The following is a 21,276-nucleotide window of genomic DNA, read 5'->3' on the forward strand; positions in this document are numbered from 1 at the left end:
AACTGGATTAGCTGGTTTCAGTTGGTTACTTTTTGGTTCTCAAACTAGTCAGGCTGCCCGCAGGGGTCCCAGAATATTCCAATTATATAAAGAGCTCATAGATGCTTTTGACATACACCGTCTTAATTTAGAATGACACAAGTGCATGTTAATACTCTACACACCCATTATCATGAAACCGAGCAGTGTTGATCGTGCATAACACACACTGATCCATTGTCTGTCCGATTTCAGAAAAAAGCTAAAAATGCGCTTCTTAAAGATCGATTTTTGTTTTTATTTGCCCAAATACTTGAACTACAAGGACATAAGAACACCCTCAGCTATATAAAACATCAATTTTTTTTTTTAAATGATCAGCAGTACAAACTTGTAAAGCTTTGTTGTCATAGATATCTCTATAAACCAACAGAAGGGAGAGAAGTAACAAGTAAAACAGGTGAATTTAACCAAAAATTCTCCCCCGTGAGTGAAAGACTCACTGGCCTCAGAAATCACAGATGAGGGTTTGCAAAATTAAAGAACTAACTAAACAATAAGCACTCAATACAAAAACAGTATTTACAGAAAAATGACATTTTTTATACCCCAAATCCACTGGCAACTCAGCTCCTCAATCCCTTTTACAAACTTCCATCAGTCAGTACAAGCAGTTGCTTTCCTTCTCCCTCCCTCAGTTATTTAAATAGTCCACGCTGGTTTTGTTTCAGTCTGTGATGAATTCATAATGGTCAAAATTATCCATTAGCAACAGATCAATAATCAGTCTGTCTGGAACCCCAAAAAGACAATTATGGAAGTCTTGTCATCGGTCCGTATTCAGGTAATCAACGACATGACAGCAGAGACCTTTGGAGGAAAATTTAAAGACATCTACATTCATGGTGTTGGTATGATGTCCCCAGACAGGCACAGACATGCACGCTGCAGTCACATCAGGGTGAGCAACGAAACAGCAAACGTTAAAGCAAAGAAACACACACACATCCTCATACACACACACACACGACTCTGCATGCATGCACACAAACTCAGGAACACATTTACAATAAGTGCACACTTTTTTTGGGAAAAGCATCAGACAAAAAACCCAAACGGATTACAGCCGTTAAAACTTCAAGACCAACTTGAAATCAAGAAAAGATGAAACCATTCATTTCAACATCCACAATGGTTCCCGAGATGGGTCAGAACTCAAATGTTCACAATTAAAACGAACATGTCAGCAACTGAATGAAATGTGGAGAGCAGGGGGGCAAAAACACCCAAAAACATACAGGGATACATCTTAAAAGTCAGACTGAGGACTTAATGTGGACAACTGGTAAGTGTGGATAAACCACCCACCGTTTATCGACTGGAGGTCAAGACAAACTGTTGAATCAACCGATAGTAACAGCTTTGTTTAAGACTGATGGATTGATACAAAGAGACGTTAGTCCAGTAACACACATGGCAATGGACCCTGCAGAGTCTCGGAGGGAATATTCACTCTCACACACACGCCGAACCTTCACGTTTCAGAATACAAGAGTGGATGTAATCAGCCTTTGACACGGATGCCGCTCAAACGTCTTCATGACGACAATCTTTGCAATGTGTCAATGGAAGCCCCAAGAGGCTGTCAGTTGGCTTAAAAGAAATCAACTGTAAAGAAAAAGGAGCATTTCAAATCAACTGTAACACGTTTAGTGAAAATGGTTATTCAGGGGAAGGATACAAAACAACATTCAAGCCAGTCAGATTACAGTAAGAAGCTGAACATGACACATTTAAGTCAGCGTACTCACACACTATAAATCTGTAGTCGCTGGTCTTGTGTTGATATCTGTATTTAATTTAGATGCTTTTGTAAAGAATCAATGTAATATAAGAAAAATCCCACAACTTTGAACGCCACAGTTGGTTGACAGCTCGGTGTTGACCTCAGACAGGTTTAGTCACAGTCACGGCAAACAAGTCAATGCCCCGTAAATGCTGCAGGATACCCCCCCTTTCTTCATACCGACTGGTGTCAAAAGGCCCAGTTACATCCACTTTGACTCCATGTTGCAGAACAGTAAAACATGAGAAGCCCACAGGAGGTGAACACTTTATAGACACCTTTTAAATGAGAGCACAGGTAAGTAAAAAGTTCAGAAGTTTTCCAGCAACAAAAAGACATTCAAAATGGCTTGACTTTTTTTTTCCTGAAAAAATACCACCTCTGTATTAACCAAATCATAAAATCTACATCATAGCTTGAGAATACAGAACAAAGTAACGACGTTCTGGAAAAAATATCAAAGGAAACATTCTGAAGAGTGCAATTTTTCAGTGCCCCCCCTCCCTCCCGTCTCCACCATATCGTGCTCTTTGGCTCAATGAAGCCTGTTCACAACTCAAGCCAACTTGTCTTTAACTAATTACCAGAATAAAAAAAAAATACAGGAGGGGAATAAATTATCCTACAGATTAAAACTAACTTTAAACCATTCAACCTGCAAATGAATATTGAACTCGGGGGCAGAAATGTTCATGACATCACCAAACCAGTGGGATGCTGTTTTTGGCATAATGTCAGCGGGTTGACCCATGCTGTGAGATGACCATCAAACCTAGGAGGGAATTAAACTTGTTTTGGGGGCAGGGTTCCTCCTTGGGTACAGATTACCAGGGCAGCAACAAAAAGTGGGTGAGTGTGAGGCGGATGAAGCGACGCAGGGGCTCCCTCTGGTGGTGGGAGGAGAGCAGGGTTGGCACAGTGGCAGAGCTCCCTGGACTCTTGGCTCAGCTCAGCGCTGCTCAGTTTGTCTCAGGACGGCGTTTCAGTCCGAGTCAGAGTCTGACGACCCAGCCGAGTTCGACTCGCTGCTGCTGTCCTCTGATTTGTTCTCTTTGTCCTCCGCTTCGTCGTCGTCTTCGTCATCATCTTCTTCTTCTTCTTCATCGCGCTCCTTCTTTTAAAAAAAAACAAACGAACAAAATATAAAATCCACACAACTCTCGCTCATATCTTTAGCTGCGAGTGCTACCAAACAGAAATATTACGCACATCATCATCCTCTTCTTCGTCGTCCTCCTCACTGGATGAATCTGCCTCAGAGGAAGCCTTCTCCTGCTCGTCCTCATCGTCATCCTCATCATCGTCTTCCTCCTCCTCCTCAGTGTCCTGTTAAAAGACACATTTTCAGGTCGGGCTCACAGTGTAGCTCACACACAGCAGAAGACAGAAGAGCTTCGGCACTCACAGATTTCTTGGACTTTGCCTTGGGGCCTCCTTGTTTTGCTGGGTTTCTTCTTTTCTAAAAAAATTGAGGAGAATGATTTCCACGTTACCAATGAAATGTACTGAAAGCATAACGGAGCCCCTTTAAAGCACAACAACAGCCACAAGAGCGTAAAAGCTTACCTGTGAATTATATTCTTTGTAAGTGTTTCGCTCTTGTGAAGACAAGCTCTGTGGACAGATTAAAGTGCAAGTTAGGCAAGAATCTTTCAAAACGTACGACAAATATGTCCCCCCACATCATCCATCAACCCCTTCTCACAGCGAGCCACTGCTCCAGTAGGACTTTGTACTGCCTCTGCTTCTCCTCTGCGATCTTCTTGTAGCGGTCCTTGTCCTTCAGGGGCAACCTCTGCCACCGGCTGCCGATCTCAGTCATCCGCTCTTTCATCGGAAGGTGGTTCAGCTCCCCGTTAGACAGCATCTCCTGAGAGAACTTCTGGTATCCGTTACTAGCAAGTCAAAACAAAAGAATTAGACGTCAGGGTTTCCCAAGTTTAGCCATACGCAGCTAAAGTGACGTTACAGGTCACAAACTTACGATGGTGGTTTCTTGGGTTCACCCTCAAACTTCATCTTTTTCCCTGAGGCGATGGCCGCAGCCGGAGAGCGCATCTCACACAGGTCTCTCTGTTTGAAGACAGATAAGGCAGCGCTTAGCGCTCCCCGGTCACATATACAAGATTACATTTATAGATCGAGCAGAGGTTCTCTAACCTCATATCTTTTCTGGTCCTCTGCTGCCTTCTTAATCCACATAATCTTCTCTTTCTTCTCCATGGTGCTCCAGGCTGTTTCCATTGCTTTCTGTGCCCTTGGACGGTCATTCTGCTGAGCACAGGTTCATATTAAACGTACTTGTGGTGATACTAGCTGTCTTTTCATTTGTGAACGGCTGAAACGTGTGGTTACAAATATTCTTCATATCAACTATAATGAGCTGAAATATAACTTCTAGTCTGTATTCTTGAAACTCTGAGTCACGCATACCTTAAATCTGGCCAGGTAGTCTCCGATAACGCTCTGCTGCCAGATTTCCTGAGCGTTCTTGGGTGGATCTGGCAAACGACTTCGATCCTCCTTCTCCTTCCTCTCCGACTCAGCTTTCAAGAGTGTTTCCAAACGTTTATACTTCTCCTAAATCATTAAGTGAATAAGATAATTAAAACACTGATTGCACATTTCAGAATGTTTTGGCTGATATCGGACAGACATTTTACCTTCTTCTTATCTGGCAGCTCGTTCCACATGCGTGCCAGAAGTCTGGTGAGCTCGCTGTCAGACAGGTCCGGCTTCTCCTGCTGCAGTCTGGGACGCTTCTCCTCAGCAAATATGAACATGGCAGAGATGGGCCTTTTGGGTTTCTCTAGACTGGCCTACAAATGGCAGAGGAGACAATGCAAATATATAAAATACACGTCTGACAAAAGACGGATGGCAACGTGTTCAAATCAGAAACCACAACGTGCTTTACTCCAGGTCTTACCTTTGCTTTGGAGTTTTTCTTTTTAGAGGCAGGACTGGTAGCTCTGCTGCCCTTCTTATAACCGGGCTTCTCCTCACCCAAGATCCGCTGCTGCTCCTCCTCTGATATAGACTACACATGTCCACACAAAAAAGTTAAATAAATACTATCTCTCCGAGTAAAAAGCAAAGAGCAGAGCAATGGTTTCAACGTGCAAACTGAACAAAGAGGAATAAGACTTACACTGAGAAATCTGTTCATTTCAATTTCATACTCCTTTTTCCTCTGAGGAGAAAAAAAACAAACATTTGAGACTAAACTCAGCTGACTGACTTGATTTTTCAGCGCGATGACCCTGAACTGACCTGCTCACAGCGTTTCTGGTAGGCATCCTTCTCATTCTGTTTCAGCAGCTTCCATCTCTGGCTACACATCACCATGCGCTCCGTGCTGGGAACGTCCTTCATGCTCGACATCAGCTCAGCACAGAACATCGAGTAACCGTTTCTGAAAGCGTTTACACACCACATTTGTCCAACCAGCCCATTCAAAGGGCAGGAGACCAAACGTCCCCTGATTCAGATATTCGGAGCTGCGACTCACGGAGGAGGTTTGTCCGGTCGGCCGTCAGACTTGTCCTTCAGGTGTCGCTCCGCCTTGGTCAGGGTTGACTTTACAATATCTTCCTTGGTCATGTTTAACTCTGGGTGCTGCTGGATGTATTCTCGCATGGTTCCCTAAGTATTGCAACACACAGTTACCAGTGATGAAACCAGTGATAAGGCTGTTCTCACCACTGCGGTATATCACAATAACAATTTTCACCTCGTATAATTTCTGCTGTTCCAGGGACTTTGCGATCCATTTCAGCCTCTTTTTGTCGGTCAGCTGTGTCCACTGTTTGCCGAGACTGTCCTTAATGTCTTTGGTGGTTGCCTGATGTAAGACACAGAAAATTAACATCTCTGGAATAACAGTTACGCTTTTAGAGGCTGCACTCTGAATATCCCCAAACTTACATCTGGACGTGTCTTAAGGAAGGCCTTCTTTTCATGGTTGTACCACAACTGTTGGGGTGTCTTGGGCTTTTCTGGAACATTTGAACCTTTCTTGGTCATGCTCTCCACCAGGTCTGGGTGTAGTTGCCTGTTTACACATCAGAAACCGACATCTCAGCAGAGTTTTAATCCTCTGGACTCTGACTTAACATACTCTGTGTTATTGTCATGAAGATGTTTTAAGTAATCTCACCTGAATTTCATCATGTTTTGCACAAAAGTCTCCTTGTCTCGTAAGAAGTCTTCAACATATTTTTTCTGTGGGCATGAAAAGAAAAGAACGATGTTTTAAACTGCATCAAAAAGAAAAAGTTAACATCTGTGGCTCTTTTTTGACTGACTGACCTTCTTTTTGTCAGGCAGCTCCCTGTATTTCTTGGAGAGGATCTTTGTCAGGTCAAGGTTGCTCATCTCAGGGTGTAACTTGGCATATTTGGCCCTCTTTTCCATGAAGAAACGGAAGTACGGAGTCAAAGGCTTCTTGGGGAAATCTGGGTGCTTCTGTTTATTCAGGGGGGGAGAAAGACTTAAGTCTTGTGCTCCATTCACACAACAAGTGGTCTGTTAATTATGTGAAACACTGATTCTAACCCACCTTTATTTTCTTGCCTTTATAGGGGTTCTTGATGTAGTCCTGAGCATCAACTATCAACTCTGTTAGAGTTCTGAACTTACGAATCTAAGAGGAAAAACAAAGCACGTGTAAAACTTGGTAATGCTTCTCAGCTGATTGAAGCGGACGTGAATGAGAGTTTGACCCATTAATGCACCAGTACAACCAGTGGTGCTCTGAATAGGCAGACCATTTACACAGCGGATCAGCTGGCGATGCCCCACACAGGTTAGTTTAAAAGCCAAAACATGGTAATCTGCATGAATGTCGCTGGCCCTGGAGTATGTTTCATTATAATGTGTCCACAAACCAGTAAATAACTGTAATTTTATTCCGTGAACTCCATCTGACAAATGTTTTCCCTTTCATTTAAGAGACAATGGCATCCCTTGCCACTTGTCATCACTTCCAGCCAGCTCGTGCACTGGCATTTCCCCAAAAATCAAAGTACTACACTCCAATTAGGGGTGTGTCTGGTGGAGTCTGTCAAACCTTTGGTTCCTGAGGTGGAAACGCATTTAATACAGCGTCATCTGAAGTGGCGTACCTCTTTAGAGACCTCCTGCCACTTCTGCTTACACATCTCTGCTGTAAAAGAGTTGAAGGCCACCTTCTGCCAGTCCAGGTGGGACTCTGAAGTTTTGTATTTAGTCAGGTCTTTCTGTGGAAGGGCCACTTTCATGCCCTCCAGCAGTTTTAGGAGGTCATCCTGCACCCACACTGTGAAAACGTCAAAACAGAACAAAATGCATAAATCAAAAATGGGTCAAATTAAGCTTTCCCACAAGAATTGCTCACAATAATAAGTTGTCGAAAGTAATACATTTCTACAGAGCAATCAAAAAGCAATGTTTTATTTTAAAGTTGCTTTAAACCTTGGTCTGGGGTCGCTGCCTCCATTTCTCCATTCATTTGTGAAAATAAAGTCTTGGATCTGCAAAAGAAGGAAAAGAAAACCATCACATACCAAATGGATAAAAACGACCTACTTTAACATAAACTGAGATCCGGTAACAAACTCATCAGAAATATTCAAGTGTTTTTAAAACGCAATCAATAATATTTTATATGTGTATAATTCATGTTTGACGGTGGTTCCTCAAATAAACTATTTTACTATGATATAAAAGTAAAAATGTTGAGTCCAAGTGAATTCAAATCTGCCCCGACATAATGGTTTATGTTCATTACACCGCCCCTAAAACGTTTACGCTCCATGGTGAGACATAGGCTATTGCTTGTGACGGCTTCAAATCTCAAATAACACTGCGGAGGGCTTCAACTAGCACAACTAGCTACGACAACGGGAGTCTCCCGTCGAGCAAATTTTGCCAACCGGAATTTGGCGAATTAGTACTGTCCTTATTCTACAACAAAAGTGTCGTGGACGCACAGGAGCAACCATTTTCTCGCTCGGTCTACTCAGTAATGGAGGATTTTCAGTCGGAGCGGAGGTTGGGGAGGATCCACGGAAGGAGGAAGCGAATGGACGTGAACGGACAGGCAGCTGTAGGCGACCAGCTGACCACGGACTGGGGATCTGCTTTCGGTCTCCGACAGGCAGGAATGGTAGCTTGGAAGCACTGCAGCCAAATGCGCCACTCGACACAGGCGCCTCATCACCATTGGAAGCGGATCTAGCTCCGCCGTGAAAACCTATAATCTTCTCCTCTAATGTTTACCGAGACAGGAGCAAGGGAAAGAAAATGACATTCGTTTTAAGTGAATAAATGTGCTTTTAGTGTATTCCCCGACCGCTTTGGTCGTGTTTTGGGGGTTTCATGGTTGAATCAAGGAGGAAAACCTAGAGCATTCTTCAGCGAGGCGTAGCCGAGCTGCACGCCAATGATGGCGGATGCTCGTTGTTCATCTTGTCCTTGATGGCCCAAGCTCAGGCGTTTGACCTAGCTTAATTATAACAATACAATTCGACATTTGAGTACACCTAGAAACGCTATAGTATCAATTCGGACCTCTTTTAACATCGAATTTATGAAATTTAATCAAAATAACAACATATGGGTCTTTAAAATGTAAGTGCCGAGGCACGGCACGACCAAGGACAACTTAGCACGCCAAAAGAAGCTTAAATTAGACCATTACACTCTTTATTTAGACTTATAACTCTTTAAAATTGGACATTTTCCTATAAAAGCGCCAAGCCTGTGAGCATTTTACACGAAATTTCTGTTCCACGGGAAAGACCTGGATCACATTAACTGGTGTTTACTACAAATAATATGAAACTTTACAGTTTTTTTACGGTAACGTTTTAATTTCACGACAAACATCGCAGAGGAAATTCGAAAATAAGTTATAACGGTTGTTAATACTGTTCCAGATGAGTAAAATGTCGGTAAACTGGGTTAAAAGGACGAGCGGAGGCGCAGGAAGAAAGGAGAAAATCAAAAATATTTAACGGCGAAACATGACAGCGTCGACCTAATTTTACTCGGGTTCATTTTAACGTTCACCGTTTATAGTTTCGGCTACAATTACAGCGTTAAACGGTTCTTACACTTTCGGCTACATCTCAAAAGGAAACACTTTAACGTACGAGGCTGAGCAGCTTCTCTGGCGCGACAAACAGCTCCAGGTCCGCCATGCTTCAGCCCTGCTCTACAAGGAAACCTACCGTGACAAGGTCCAATGGCGCACTGCAAACACTGAAAACGGAGCTTAAAGCTAAAGCCAGGGCGTTGCAGACTCCCTGCTCTCGATCCAAAAATCGCACAAGCGAGGAGGAGAAGGCGGGTTCTCCGATCTCGGTCGTCGGTGGTTCTGGGCTAGTCGGTGAGAGAGTGAGGGGGAGAGGGAGGGCGAGTCTCTGCACGGTGAGATATTAAACCGAGATCCCTGATGGCTGACCGAGAGGCGGCTAGCTGTTCCGCCAATAGCCGCATGGAGGTCTCGGCGCGGAAACCACCGTTTATTCCCCCACTCAAACAACACGGCTACATCACCGATAGCTTGATTTCGATTAAAGGTATCCGCTTCAGATAGTAGGTGGGGGTAATATTAAAACAAAGAGTACAAGTACCTCCGGGTTTTGTGTTCAGATTCTTCCCCGCTGTTTGGGACCAGCAATTCGGGTATGGCCGACCTCGTCTGTACCCTTCTACAACGGTCGGTTTATTACGCGACTACAAAGAGACCAGCGAGCGGGCAGCTTTAACTGCAAACAAACGCAAACATGAAAGGAATCATTTTCGACTTTTAGTCGCTTTTTCGGGTTTGTTTATCGCGCGCTCTTGTCGTTTTGTTATGAAACCGAGCGACTCTTGTGTTGGCTTACCTGTCTCGACGTGAGCCTCGGTGTCGCTGTGGAGGAAGAAGGGGAGGGTTGAACGATAGCCAGCACTGCGCCGTCGGTCCTGGACTCCAGTCCCCGCAGAGATGGTCCTTCCCCCCGCCTCCATCTCACTCTCTGTCTCCCTCCACTCAACGCGCAGCAGTTCTCTCTCCATCCAACCATTTCGGCACGCCGACATATCCACTTTTTCCGATGCAGCATGATTCTAAACACAACCGCGGATGAATATTTCTCCACGAGACCGACTCTGTTGCATCTGCAGCCGAAGTTTGCAGCCCGAATATTTTATCGGCAAACTGTTGGTTTGAATAAAGACCAAGTTGTGTGTCTAACGCCACCGTTAACTTAAGCAAATATAACTAACATACAGTGCAATTTATTCAGAAGTATATAATTTTATGTATTCATTGTCAGATTTCCCCTTACACGAGAGGCACCATCAGTGCAGTGTGTATGCCGTTTCCCACTGCTCTAAACCTCTTTTCTTGAATTGTGAACGGTTGTTTGACAGCTTCATTTTGGCCCAGCATGTTTGTTCTTTTCAACTCCACCTTGTGTGTTTGTGGGCGGAACCCCCGACCATCCAATCCAGTCAGTCCGACTCGGGGAAAACAAATGGCTTCCAGGCGCTCGGCCTTGTTAAAGTGTGCTGTGTTCGCTTACTGTGGTAAAAGCAGAAATCGTCGTACGGAAGGCGTTCACACAAACGTATTTGACCTAAATAAGTAAATGATAAAATTAACAAATTCATACTATATATATATATTCATACTATATATGGCTGAAATTTAGACATGACTGATTACATGTAATCGTGTGTGTAAGTGTAATCATTCCACATGGAAAAATGTATCCTAGTAATAGTTTCATTGTTCAAAATCAAAATCTAGATTTGGATCTGCATTAAGAGTTAAAATCTTAGTTCGATCATGCTGCACCTCTGGTAAAATGTTTTTCTCTGTAAATGTTTTGAATTTTGTGTTTACAAAGTGGAATAAAAGCAACTCGGTTAAAACCAAGAATTAGTGATGTTGTATGTTCTGAGACAAAGTAATACTTGATAAGTTTTAGACACAACTGGAATACACAAAGCTGAACAAATGTAAACTATAGAGAGGAAGATATCCATCGAATTGTGCAAAATGTAAAAGTCTTTGAAATGATCTATTTATGGGTCATAAATGCAAGAAATCATCCTAAGACTTAGAGAGTAGTTGGGAGTATTTATTGTTTTTTAGATTAAATATCTTGAGACTAGAATTTACGTGATTGTCCTAAAGGCAGCATGCAGCTGAGTGGTAGAAGCTGAACGTTTCGTTTTAATCAAAGGAAAAATAATAATAAAAGTACTACGATGTGTCCTAGTGAAATGACGCGTTTTTAAAGCTGTTTTATTTTTTTTATTATTTCTTATTAAAGTGAAATCCAAAGCATGTACAGTGTTTTAAGCGGGCAAAACAAAAAGCTTGATAAGACATTTACAAATAGATGTTTCGGTGATGTCAGTGCAACAATCGGCTCGCACAATTATATCTCATCATTGACTTCCTATAACTGCTCATTGCATTTTAAGATTCTAAGACTAAGATTCCACACTAAAATCAGATATGAGCGAATTACACGTCTTTTTATACAAACGGGACAACTCAACAGAAAACGCTGCATACATTACACTAACAACAAATGTTATAAAGAAAACCTGAGAAACACAACTGAAAACACATTTGAGAATATTTGACTAGGTTATAGGCATGCAGTGCCTCTGATAGTTCCACAAAAATAATTATTTGGTCAAGTTTAAAGAGCTTAAGTTAAGGTAAACTTGCATAATACCATGGGCTGATCTGAAATGCGACTGCACCAGTCAATAAAAGCTATATATAAAAAAAAAATTTAATGTTAAACTACTTTTTATCCTTGGGGAGAAAATACCTCTTATATTAAAAATATCACTCTTTACCCATGAAGACAAACAGCAATTACCAGTACCATGACTTTATATGATGAATATAAGAAGGATTCAGAACTTGTTATCTGCAGTCAGACACAAATTCAGCTGAAGGAATTTTGTTTGAATATGAAAAGAAGGTTTCTTTGCAGATAAATAATAACAGAACAGTTTGAAATAAAAAAATGAATGACTTCAGTTTGTTTTTGACGCTTATGCCAATCCATCCTCCATGAGTTCGTCATCAAATTTCACTTTGGCATCGTCTGCATCCAGCTGCAACATAAACACAGAGAAGCAGACATGTGACACAACAAGTTACTCTTTGAGTTAGGCCTGGGATGAAAGTCTCAGGCACAAACAAGTACTTACGCATTTCATCTCCATGGCAGAGAAGACCCGGCCGGTCATGAACATGCGCAGAGGGACGGTTAGAATAAGAATGAAAGGCAGGGCTAGAGAGAATGGGCTGATTTTCACCATCCACAGGACAGCCAGACACAAAATCTGAATCAGTGTGAAAAGATGCATCCGGTATGTCGCTACCTGCAAAGATGACAGGCAGGAGAACGTTAGAAGGGAGGCTCGAAACCAAACACTGACATCAAAATGCATAAAAATGTCTGAGTCAACAAGTGATGACCCCATAGACCCCAAAATATTACTCATCATCATAAATGCATTCTGATAAACTAAAATTATAATTAGAGTACAATGAGGAGTATTTGAGGGGGATCGGTACCCTGGTGGCGTAGGCATCAGAGGGATGGTATTTCTTTGGAGTAATAAGAAGAAGCATCCTATCCCACATCTGGACTCCACTCAGAGAAGTGATACCCATATAGAGGAAGATGCCAAACAAGGCAGTCATAGGAATCATCTTTAGAATGGGCTCCATGAAAATCGAAACACCTGGAAGTCAGAGAAAGAGAGATTAGAGGAAAAATGCTTATTTATTCTGAACCTGATGGGACTGCACCAATGCAATAGATGGCAGCACCTACCAACCATGATGGCCACAAATAAGCCACTGATCCTCTGCTCAATCACTTTCTCTATTTCTGGTTTGGGACCCTTGGACATGACAGTGAGAGCGTTGGCGTGGGTGACTGAGCGCACAGTGGCAGCACTCAACCAGGGCACCCCAAAGATAGAGGATATGCCCCCCATGGTGACGAGGAGGAGCAAATCGTAATGGAAACCAGATCCTTTCATCATTTTCCTCTCAGGTTTGCTCACAATCAGCCTGGCATTCACAGAGAACATAAAATAAGTTTAACTCAGTTCACACGAGCTGCGAACAACAATGATGCTATGAAACGCAGAGTAACTCACGTGGTAATCTGGGACTCCATGAAAATGAGGATAAAAACGAGCAGGGCAGGCACACAGCAGGCACCCATCATCCAGATGGGGAAATCCTCTTTCTCTCCCATAGGATTGATGAACCAGCCCCTGGCTTTGGGGTTGGTCACTTCAACACCTTTTGGCACAACAAGTTTCTACAAGAGGAAAGAGGGATGTTCACTCAGAAAAACTGATCAATTTTCTATCAATACAAGAGAGTTCTGTTTATTTGTCTTTACAGCTAACCTGTAATGTTATTATCAAGGTCTGTATACAGTCGATTGGAATATTTTAAGTCATACAGAAAACTTTGGAAATGGCTTTATAACTAAGATCATTGCTGATGTCTTTCCTCCGTTCAGGTGTGTGTTAACACAATGGTGTTAACACACACCTGAACGCTCCAGACCAGCAAACTGCGAAAGCTGGTTATTTACCCTCTTAAACTCTGTTAAAGCAGTTAGGGTGCTAGTTTTAAGTGCCTCTATGAATCAATGTCTTTGATGTTTTTTAATTATTTACTAAAATTCAGATATCCCCATGTGTTTCCAACGATAAGCATAGAATGAAACTATCATTTTCTACTTTTTGAACACGCTATCTCATACACATAGATCGTACATACATACATACATACATAAACACACATATACATATATTTGTTATTTATACAATGCAGTCTGCAGTATGCATAGTTACCTGGGTGTATGCATCTTCAATGCTGATATCCACAGCAATCATAAAGAAAATAGCAATGGGGACTCCGAAATCTCCAATCAAACGACGAAGCTAAAGAGACACCAGGATCAAAATCATATTACTTGATTTAAAAGAAAAAAAAAGGAGTTCACATAAATACTGTTAAAAACATGATCTTACCGGGCCTGGAAAGTAGTGACCGTTCTTGAACGATCGGAGAAAGTATGCAATGAAGAAGCAGCCAAACATCAGACACATAGACAGCAGGGCGGTGTTGGGGTACGGCCTTTCAGTCTCCTTATACACAATGGTGCCATTACTTTTTTCGTTATCTATCATGGCGTGGTGGAAGGGGTTCTCCACTGAGTCGTTCAGATGCTCGTAGTTCAGGATCAGAGGGTGGGTTTGGAAGATCTGAGTAAAAGTAAAAGAAAGCAGAAGAAGAGCAAAGTAGACCGTTACAGCTGACACTAAAATGAAATCAGCTCGGCTGTGAAATGGATGGAAGAATGACATAAGGAAACCTTTATAAGTTTTGCAAATGTCTCGTAGATGAAGATGAGCGAAATGAGGATGGAGAAGATTTCTTGGGTGAAGCGGGAAATGTATCGAACCAGGAAGCTGCCCTCCACTGCTACGATAATGACCACAATCACTATCAGCCACATACCCACCCAGATACGGCCCACAATGTACTCAATGCCCTGGGCCTTGCAGAACTGACATGGGATGAAAAAACACAAAAAAACATGGATTTTAATAAAGAAAAGTGGACTTTTTTTACAAGTCTTAAGGGCATTCAGCTTGTACGTACAACAAAAAAAGCTTCCTCGAACAGTAGCAAAGGTCCAGAGAAGCCAATGACAAGAACAGGCTGGGCAGCAATGAGACAGAAGATGACGCCCTGGACACAGGTGGAGATCATCAGCTCTGAAACACCCATCATCTTTTCCGTTTTGTCAGCTAGGGTCAGAATATGAGAGAGTGATCATTAACTTTGATGGTGATTAAAGAGAAAAAGTGCCTTCCTGTCCAGGAGTCTCTCTTTTACCCAGAAGCCCTCCGAAAGTGATAGCTGGGGACAGGGCAGCGAAGTAGATGAAGATGATGGCAGCGAGGACCTGAGCATTCAGAGCGTCTGTGTAGTCGCTGATGTAGTGGCGAAACCGGCGCTTCATGTCCTTCACCATTCCACCAAAAGGATAACCTGTACGGGCCAGAGGGTCCTCCCTCGGCTCCTCTGGACCTTGATCAGCTGTACAACAAAACAAATCAAATTCACACTGATACCCTCAAACCCCCTCCATTATGCTTTGAATGCTCTGAGTTTCTTCCTTATTTCTGTGTCAATCAAGTAACATTTAATGGGTGTTTTCCCCCAAAAATCGCTTTGTCTTGCCCTTTAAGGGGGTAGTGGAAGATTTTCTGGATTTTACTTTCTGATACCAAATAGTGAGGCTCTTTTGCACATTTGTTTGAAGCTAGTGAATTCTGACCTTTGACCCTGTCTCCAAAGGCAAGTCGAGTATCAGAAGGACGGAGTCTGTCACTCAGCATCTTCTTCTGGAAAGCAATTATTGGCTCCAGCATCACCTTATCTTGGATCTCAGTGGGAGGAATCACAATGCTGCAGTCCATGAAGTCAGCGATGGCGTTAGTCACTTCTTTGTCAGTTTGGGCCAAGAAGGCTTCCAAACAGAACACCTGACAAAGGGAGATACAGAAAACTCTCATTCCCAGCACCAAGTTAGGGGGGGGGGGATTGTGTGATCTCTTAGCTCAAGCTACAGCTGTGAAATTTCCACTTTCCCTTCTTTATCCTCTCTTACCCAGTCGGCCATCAGAGCACCCATGGCACGGCCACTTTCACTGTAGTCTATTCCACTCTGGCCTGGGCCCACCATCATAAAGATGAAGCGAATAGGTACAGGTGACTCCAGAATGGACTCCATCACCACAGAGTCAGCTAACCTGACAAAGGCCACCACTGGTTTTTGCAGGAAGTCGAGGGTACCTATGGGAAACACTCTTTCAAATCAGACCTGCTACAGAAAATTGTACAAAAACAGACCAAAATCTGCATCAGAATAATTTACCTGTGAGAACAACTGATGCCTCCATGTTGTCAGAGCTCTCTCGCTGCAAAACACAACGATTACAGTACCATTATTTTAAAACAGATATGCTAAGGCTTGAAATTAGATGAAATTACTCTAAATGTGTACCTTCTTTGTGACAGAAAAAGTCTGCATCTGAATATCTCCAGAGGGAGTCACCACAGGTCCCTGAGACTGACTGGAATGATAAATACAATGAGCAAAAAAGGTATGCTTCAAATATGTTTGAGAGTTTATCGCCAACGAGGGTTACCTGCGTCTCATGAGGAGAGCTCTCAGCAGACCCTCCCGATCACTGGCAGAAATCTCATTCTTGTTCAGCAGCTCATCAACTATTTTCTCAGCCACAGCAGACAGACTGCTGGCATTCATGTCAAAGATAATAGCACCTGAGGATGCAGACTTGGTGTGAACATGACATTTAAACAGTTTACATGGATTTTATCCACACATATATGTCGATTTTTTTTTCTGTTTAAGGTTCCAAAGTCACCTGTATTCATGGCCCTGCGCACTTGAATCAAGCTCTTAAAGGTGAGATAGGAGACATGAGAGGAACCCCACGTTCCTGCGGCAGAGTCAAAGTTCTCCTCGTAACCCACCCATCGGCTAGTCTCCTGCCAGGTGCTGCCCTGAAGCTCATTCAGCTCCACATAGGCCTGTGGTAATGCAGTGTGATATGTCAGCTAGCATATACGTTTATGATATCAAACTTTACCATTTTATTTGAAAGGATAGACTAACTTGGGCATCTCCCCTTGTGGTGGCATTGGTGTTCACATTCAGGAAAGCTGGAATGAAAAGGCGGATAAGTGATTTTTGTACTGATATATTAAGACAAATCACAAACACGTGCACAGACTTTTGGAAAAGTTTACCCTCTGAATCGCTGAGAATGGCTATGGCTTCTGAAGGAGGCTCATTCTGCTCCTCGTCCTCCCTCCCTTCAAAGGTACCACTCAGGCCGGGTGAAGCGCTGGTGGTTTAGAGATACAGTAACATTAACCAAGACAAAGGATGGGATGAGTACCTCTCAGTGGTACCTTCCATGTTCAGACCAGTTGCTTCAAACACCAGCCAGTGAAGGGATGGAGTGCAGTTAGGAGCTTTTGAAAAACACTCATGCTATTCTTTGAACATCCACAAGGTGGCAGCACCACCCAACCTTGTATTTTCAGGGGTTTGGGGCTGTGCCCGACTTTTACCATGGCCCTGTCCTGGTTTGTCTTATATATTTCAGAATGTTCTTTTCTCCACTGCCTTTCATTTGAGTGCCCCTTTACCTTATTACAGTTATCATGTATTATTATGTACTTCTGATTTTTTGCACCATTTATGTGCCATTTCTGTGCTACTTTTATGAAAATCATTTAAATGAGAGTTTTGCTTGTAGTTAAAGTTTTTGTGCATTTTTTTCCCCACTCCATGCTCTCCTCTAGCCCATAAACACTATTTCATGCCAGCATCCATCATTAGATCATGGTCTAATTGTGTGAGCAGAGCTCTTGCAAGGTGCATCCAAACAGATGTGATCTATTATCTTAAACAGCTGTTCATGTCTTGGCAAACAGATACATTCTTACTCATCCTTCAAGCCTGGAGCAATATTTGCTTTGTTTGATCACTTAATTAGATTTAGTTATCGTTTAGCTCTGGTTTGGTCTCCAGCAGCTACTGAATTATCTGCCTTTTTAGCTTCTACAAATAAAACAGCTTTCTAGTGTGCTAGTCTGACATGTAGTGTAAGGTATTGGTGTTTCTACTGAGTATGTTGCACACTGCATCTGTATATAAATCAAAACAATATAGATATGGCAAAGAGATGGATCAAAAGAGGCTCAGATGCATTGCAAGCTGGATCTATTACACAATGCAACAATTGTTGATATGTGTCAACCTGACTTGAAACACTTAATTGGTGAACTTTGTGAAATGGTATCCTACTCATGCACAGTTTGGGGCAAAAAGAACCCATTATATCTCATCAGAAACAGGATGCAGAAACACAGTGGAGAACAGAGAGGCTTAGATGAGATACTTACAGTTGCACTGGAGATGGGAAGGCTGAGTCACTGTCTTCACGTGACATGTCACTGCCCTGCATAAGTGGGAAGTAAAATGATTATTAATGGAAGCTGTTGAAAGAAAATGGATTTGGACAACTATCCATTCCAGCAAGGCTGAGCACATCAGAAACCATGGTTTCTATCCGGCCCACATCTGGAGCTGGAGCTTTAATCTTATGTTGCAGCAATTATGAAACCTCATAAAGGTGTTGGATGACAAAAGAAGACAGACCTCCTCAAAAGTGAAGTTGTACTCCATGAATGCTGAATAGTCTGTCCTTCAATTCTCAGCTACTTTACTGCATTCCCTAAAACAGAAAATGATTTAACCGACACTGACAAAAATAGAAATAATCATTATAATTGATGAAACACATTGAATCTTGGAACAAATAACATTAAACCTGCTTGCTTTGATGAACATTTCATGTGGACTGGTGCATCTAAAGTAGCCTAAATAAAGAATTTCTGACATTTAAACCCAACAATCACAACAAAAGGACAGCTGTTGTGCTGTCAAATTGTTTGGGTGTTTTCACTGTTGAGAGAAAAGTTATTTATTCACCAACTGGTTCTCAACTAGACCAATTGAGGCTTTTTTAAAACATCTTTGATAAAGACCCCATCGTCGATCATCACAAGCTGTACTTTGAGTTAGTCTGCAGAGCCGCGGCTCAGAACAGATAATCAATCAGCCGTTGACAATTTGAGGTACGATATAGTTTAAATAGAGGACGACAGAGCCTTATCTTTGGGTTACACCCTTCAACCAGACACATCTTTTCTCTTCAGAAGCTGCACAGTAAAAAAAAAAATGAAATATGTGGGTTCAACGAATACTGGATCATCAAGTAATGCAGAACATATGAGATGGAATATTCAAAATTCTCACAAATTGTTTTCTTTTTTAAACGCACAATAGTCTGTCTTTTCTGTCAAGTGCTTCTGAAAATGTGAATTTGGCTTCCACGGACTAACTCTGCACAATACAAGACAATTAACAGGAACTTTAGAAACAAGCAAATCTACAGATATGATCAATGCATGTGAAGAAATGATTTTCCACTTAATATTTTCATTTATTTTCACATGAATCAAGTGGAAGCAGGTGCCATTTTCAGAATAAATGCAGCAAATCCTAAAAATCTGAACAGGCTTTAATCTATGATAAACCTACTTTCTTGAAGCAAAAAATTAAAATATAACTTAGATTTACGACAATTCACCCCGAATTCACGGGAATCACTCTTGCTCGTACACATTTAGATATCCTTCTAGTTTGATTTCTAACTTCTGGTTCATTAGTGTCAAAAAGGAGTGTCTAACCCATGGCCAGAAGAGGCCACACCCCTACCTGTATGCAGGTATTCCCACCTGGTCTCCAGCACTGGAAACGGGACGATCACTGCCCTGTCAGCCTTGAAGAGCCCGATGACAAAGTGAGCCAAGACAAACGAAAAGATGACTACAGAGAAAGACCCAGCAAAGCGGGAACACCCATATGAAAGTACGTCAGCGCCAACAAGTGTAGTACCCCCTAAACCCTCTGGTTGCTGAGCAGTGGGGCAGTGGATGGGGGCGTGCATGACACATACAAACATCGCTATCAGCCTGGGACACCTTGAGACAGGGATATCCCAGCCCTAATTTGTCCGCTCCGCCCTCTCTGCATGAACCAAATCCAAGGCCAGAGAGGGACAGAACCTCATCATGTCTGAGGGGCACACATGTGCCAAAGAGGGTAGAGAAGGGAGCAATTACAGTATCATAAGGAGATCATCTTCCTACGTCATCTTGTTTACGAACGGGGGATTCCCTCATCATGATGGTTGATGATGAAAGGGGTTAGTTGTAAGTGATGTGATGTAAATACATTAAACAACTTTTTCTCAACACTCCTTACGCTCATCTGGTTTATCTGTAGTCCATGTGAGATAGCAGCTGACTGAAGGTGGAGCTGGTGGCCGATGAGATACCGACTCATGATGCAGAGCACACTGGGGAGACAGGAAAACATCGTGGTTTATAATTACTTTTCTGTCAAAAAAACCAACAGAGCATTATAAAAGTTAAAGTCTGTGATATCAGTTTCTGCAAGGAGACCGCTGGATGGAACATAACTTGTGCAACTCACGACAGTGGGACGTTTGAAGTACACAAAGACACAAAGACACAAAAATGCATTTTCAAACTAAACACAAACTGAACAACCAGTCGCACATCCTATGGTGACTGGAATGCTCAAAGGAGATAACCGTTGATGCCTTTCTGAGGACATCAGAACTTAAATGTGCAAGAGATCTTTGTATATGGCCAGACATTTGAGTACTGACTACAAGGTGCAGTCAGTTCTTATTCTTTTGATGAGGGAAAAAAAGGGTCACGAACCTGCAAATGATTGAAAAGTTTAAACACTAACAATAGCTACAATGTTGGCGAATGGAAACATCAGACACTGCTACAACATATTTCTGTGAGAAGAAAAATGCCCACCTCTTGTTTTGACTAGATCTTTGCTCTCCATTTTCTTCGCTAACTTCATGAGATCATCACCTGGAGTTCTCCCACATGCTAAACATATGGTGGATGTTTTTCCTCAACTTCAAGCCCAAACTCATCCCAGATTATGTCAGTTGGGTTAAGGTGGGGTCATTGGAGAGGGTAGCTTATCTGATGCAGCATTCCACATTGCTGCCTGTTGGTCAGACATTTCTTACAGAGGAGGTGTGTTTTGACTCACTGTCCCACTGAAACACAGCGATGACCCCACTAAGCTCAATCCAGATGTTACGTTGGCCATGCTGGTTAAGTATCACCCTTAATTCTGAGTAAATCAACATCCATCCTCCATGCTTCACAGTGGGACCCCATCATATAGAACCATCCATTCACCATCCACCTCTTACAGAGAAACATCTGCTCCAACTTCGCATTGAGCTCATCAGATCAAAGTTTAGATTTCACAAGTCTGATGTCCATTCCACGCGTTTCACGGTCCAAACAGTTCTTCTCATTGGTCGCCCTCTACAGGGATTTCTTTGCAGCAGTTCTATCATGAAGACATTGAGACGCTTTAACTGCTTGAAATCTGAAAACTGAGCTACAGTGAGTTATTGGTCTCTGAGGCTGATAACTCTGCAGGAGCCTGCCTTTATTGGATCATGCAGGTGAGGAAACTTCAAAACCTCTTGACATTATTAAGAATGACAGATCTTCATGTTCATGATAAGACTTTTGCTGTTCTTCACTTTGTTTGTAGACTTTGCCGCTCAGAAAGTGAACAGAGTGATTTTCTGGCTCACCTGTTGAATGAAGTCCATTCCAGTTGTTGAGACTGTCAAAAGAGTGCAAAGATGTCATTAATATAAAAAAGGAAAAGGAA

General features: G+C 42.4%; 2 protein-coding genes across 5 annotated transcripts; both read right to left on the minus strand.

Moving 5' to 3' along the window:
- Positions 1-263: 263 nt before the first annotated feature.
- ubtf (upstream binding transcription factor) lies at positions 264-9,339 on the minus strand. 3 transcript variants are annotated; one of them, XM_072369298.1, is made up of 21 exons: positions 9,040-9,339; positions 7,280-7,338; positions 6,952-7,124; positions 6,387-6,470; positions 6,137-6,292; positions 5,985-6,049; positions 5,753-5,879; positions 5,559-5,669; positions 5,337-5,470; positions 5,099-5,240; positions 4,977-5,018; positions 4,755-4,865; positions 4,489-4,644; positions 4,259-4,405; positions 3,986-4,099; positions 3,810-3,898; positions 3,531-3,720; positions 3,392-3,439; positions 3,231-3,284; positions 3,035-3,151; positions 264-2,939 (listed from the first exon to the last, which is right to left on the minus strand). In XM_072369298.1, the coding sequence occupies exons 2-21, from the start codon at positions 7,314-7,316 to the stop codon at positions 2,808-2,810; spliced, it is 2,229 nt and encodes a 742-aa protein (XP_072225399.1). In that variant the 5' UTR covers positions 7,317-7,338; positions 9,040-9,339; the 3' UTR covers positions 264-2,807. The 3 variants fall into 3 exon arrangements, with proteins under 3 accessions (XP_072225399.1, XP_072225401.1, XP_072225400.1); XM_072369300.1 differs by having other exon boundaries at positions 264-2,933; positions 3,986-4,096; positions 9,040-9,334; XM_072369299.1 differs by having other exon boundaries at positions 3,986-4,096; positions 9,040-9,333.
- Positions 9,340-11,095: 1,756 nt separating this feature from the next.
- slc4a1a (solute carrier family 4 member 1a (Diego blood group)) lies at positions 11,096-19,509 on the minus strand. 2 transcript variants are annotated; one of them, XM_072368224.1, is made up of 21 exons: positions 19,269-19,509; positions 18,127-18,202; positions 17,871-17,926; positions 16,707-16,804; positions 16,573-16,619; positions 16,322-16,487; positions 16,082-16,217; positions 15,937-16,006; positions 15,808-15,850; positions 15,541-15,725; positions 15,208-15,415; positions 14,763-14,966; positions 14,526-14,674; positions 14,236-14,430; positions 13,892-14,125; positions 13,712-13,801; positions 13,001-13,167; positions 12,670-12,911; positions 12,408-12,577; positions 12,038-12,211; positions 11,096-11,941 (listed from the first exon to the last, which is right to left on the minus strand). In XM_072368224.1, exons 2-21 carry the CDS (start codon positions 18,151-18,153, stop codon positions 11,879-11,881), a joined length of 2,724 nt encoding a protein of 907 aa, XP_072224325.1. In that variant the 5' UTR covers positions 18,154-18,202; positions 19,269-19,509; the 3' UTR covers positions 11,096-11,878. The 2 variants fall into 2 exon arrangements, with proteins under 2 accessions (XP_072224325.1, XP_072224324.1); XM_072368223.1 differs by having other exon boundaries at positions 19,249-19,507.
- Between the last annotated feature and the right edge of the window lie 1,767 nt (positions 19,510-21,276).

This window comes from Leuresthes tenuis, unplaced genomic scaffold, assembly GCF_036924035.1.
Source record: "Leuresthes tenuis unplaced genomic scaffold, fLeuTen1.0.hap1 SCAF_17, whole genome shotgun sequence".
Taxonomy (NCBI): Eukaryota; Metazoa; Chordata; class Actinopteri; order Atheriniformes; family Atherinopsidae; genus Leuresthes; species Leuresthes tenuis.

What these genes read in the sequence shown, in the direction of transcription:
- ubtf (XM_072369298.1), bottom strand. Translation starts at nt 7,316, where the DNA reads ATGAATGGAGAAATGGAGGCAGCGACCCCAGACCAAG. An exon ending in AACAGCAGAAATTATACGAG is followed by an intron (nt 5,471 to 5,558) that starts GTGAAAATTGTT and finishes TGCAATACTTAG; the next exon opens with GGAACCATGCGAGAATACAT. An exon ending in TACTGGAGCAGTGGCTCGCT is followed by an intron (nt 3,440 to 3,530) that starts GTGAGAAGGGGT and finishes ATCTGTCCACAG; the next exon opens with AGCTTGTCTTCACAAGAGCG.
- slc4a1a (XM_072368224.1), bottom strand. Translation starts at nt 18,153, where the DNA reads ATGGAGTACAACTTCACTTTTGAGGAG. An exon ending in TCGAGGAAGCTTTTTTTGTT is followed by an intron (nt 14,431 to 14,525) that starts GTACGTACAAGC and finishes ATCCCATGTCAG; the next exon opens with TTCTGCAAGGCCCAGGGCAT. An exon ending in GTCACTACTTTCCAGGCCCG is followed by an intron (nt 13,802 to 13,891) that starts GTAAGATCATGT and finishes GTGTCTCTTTAG; the next exon opens with CTTCGTCGTTTGATTGGAGA.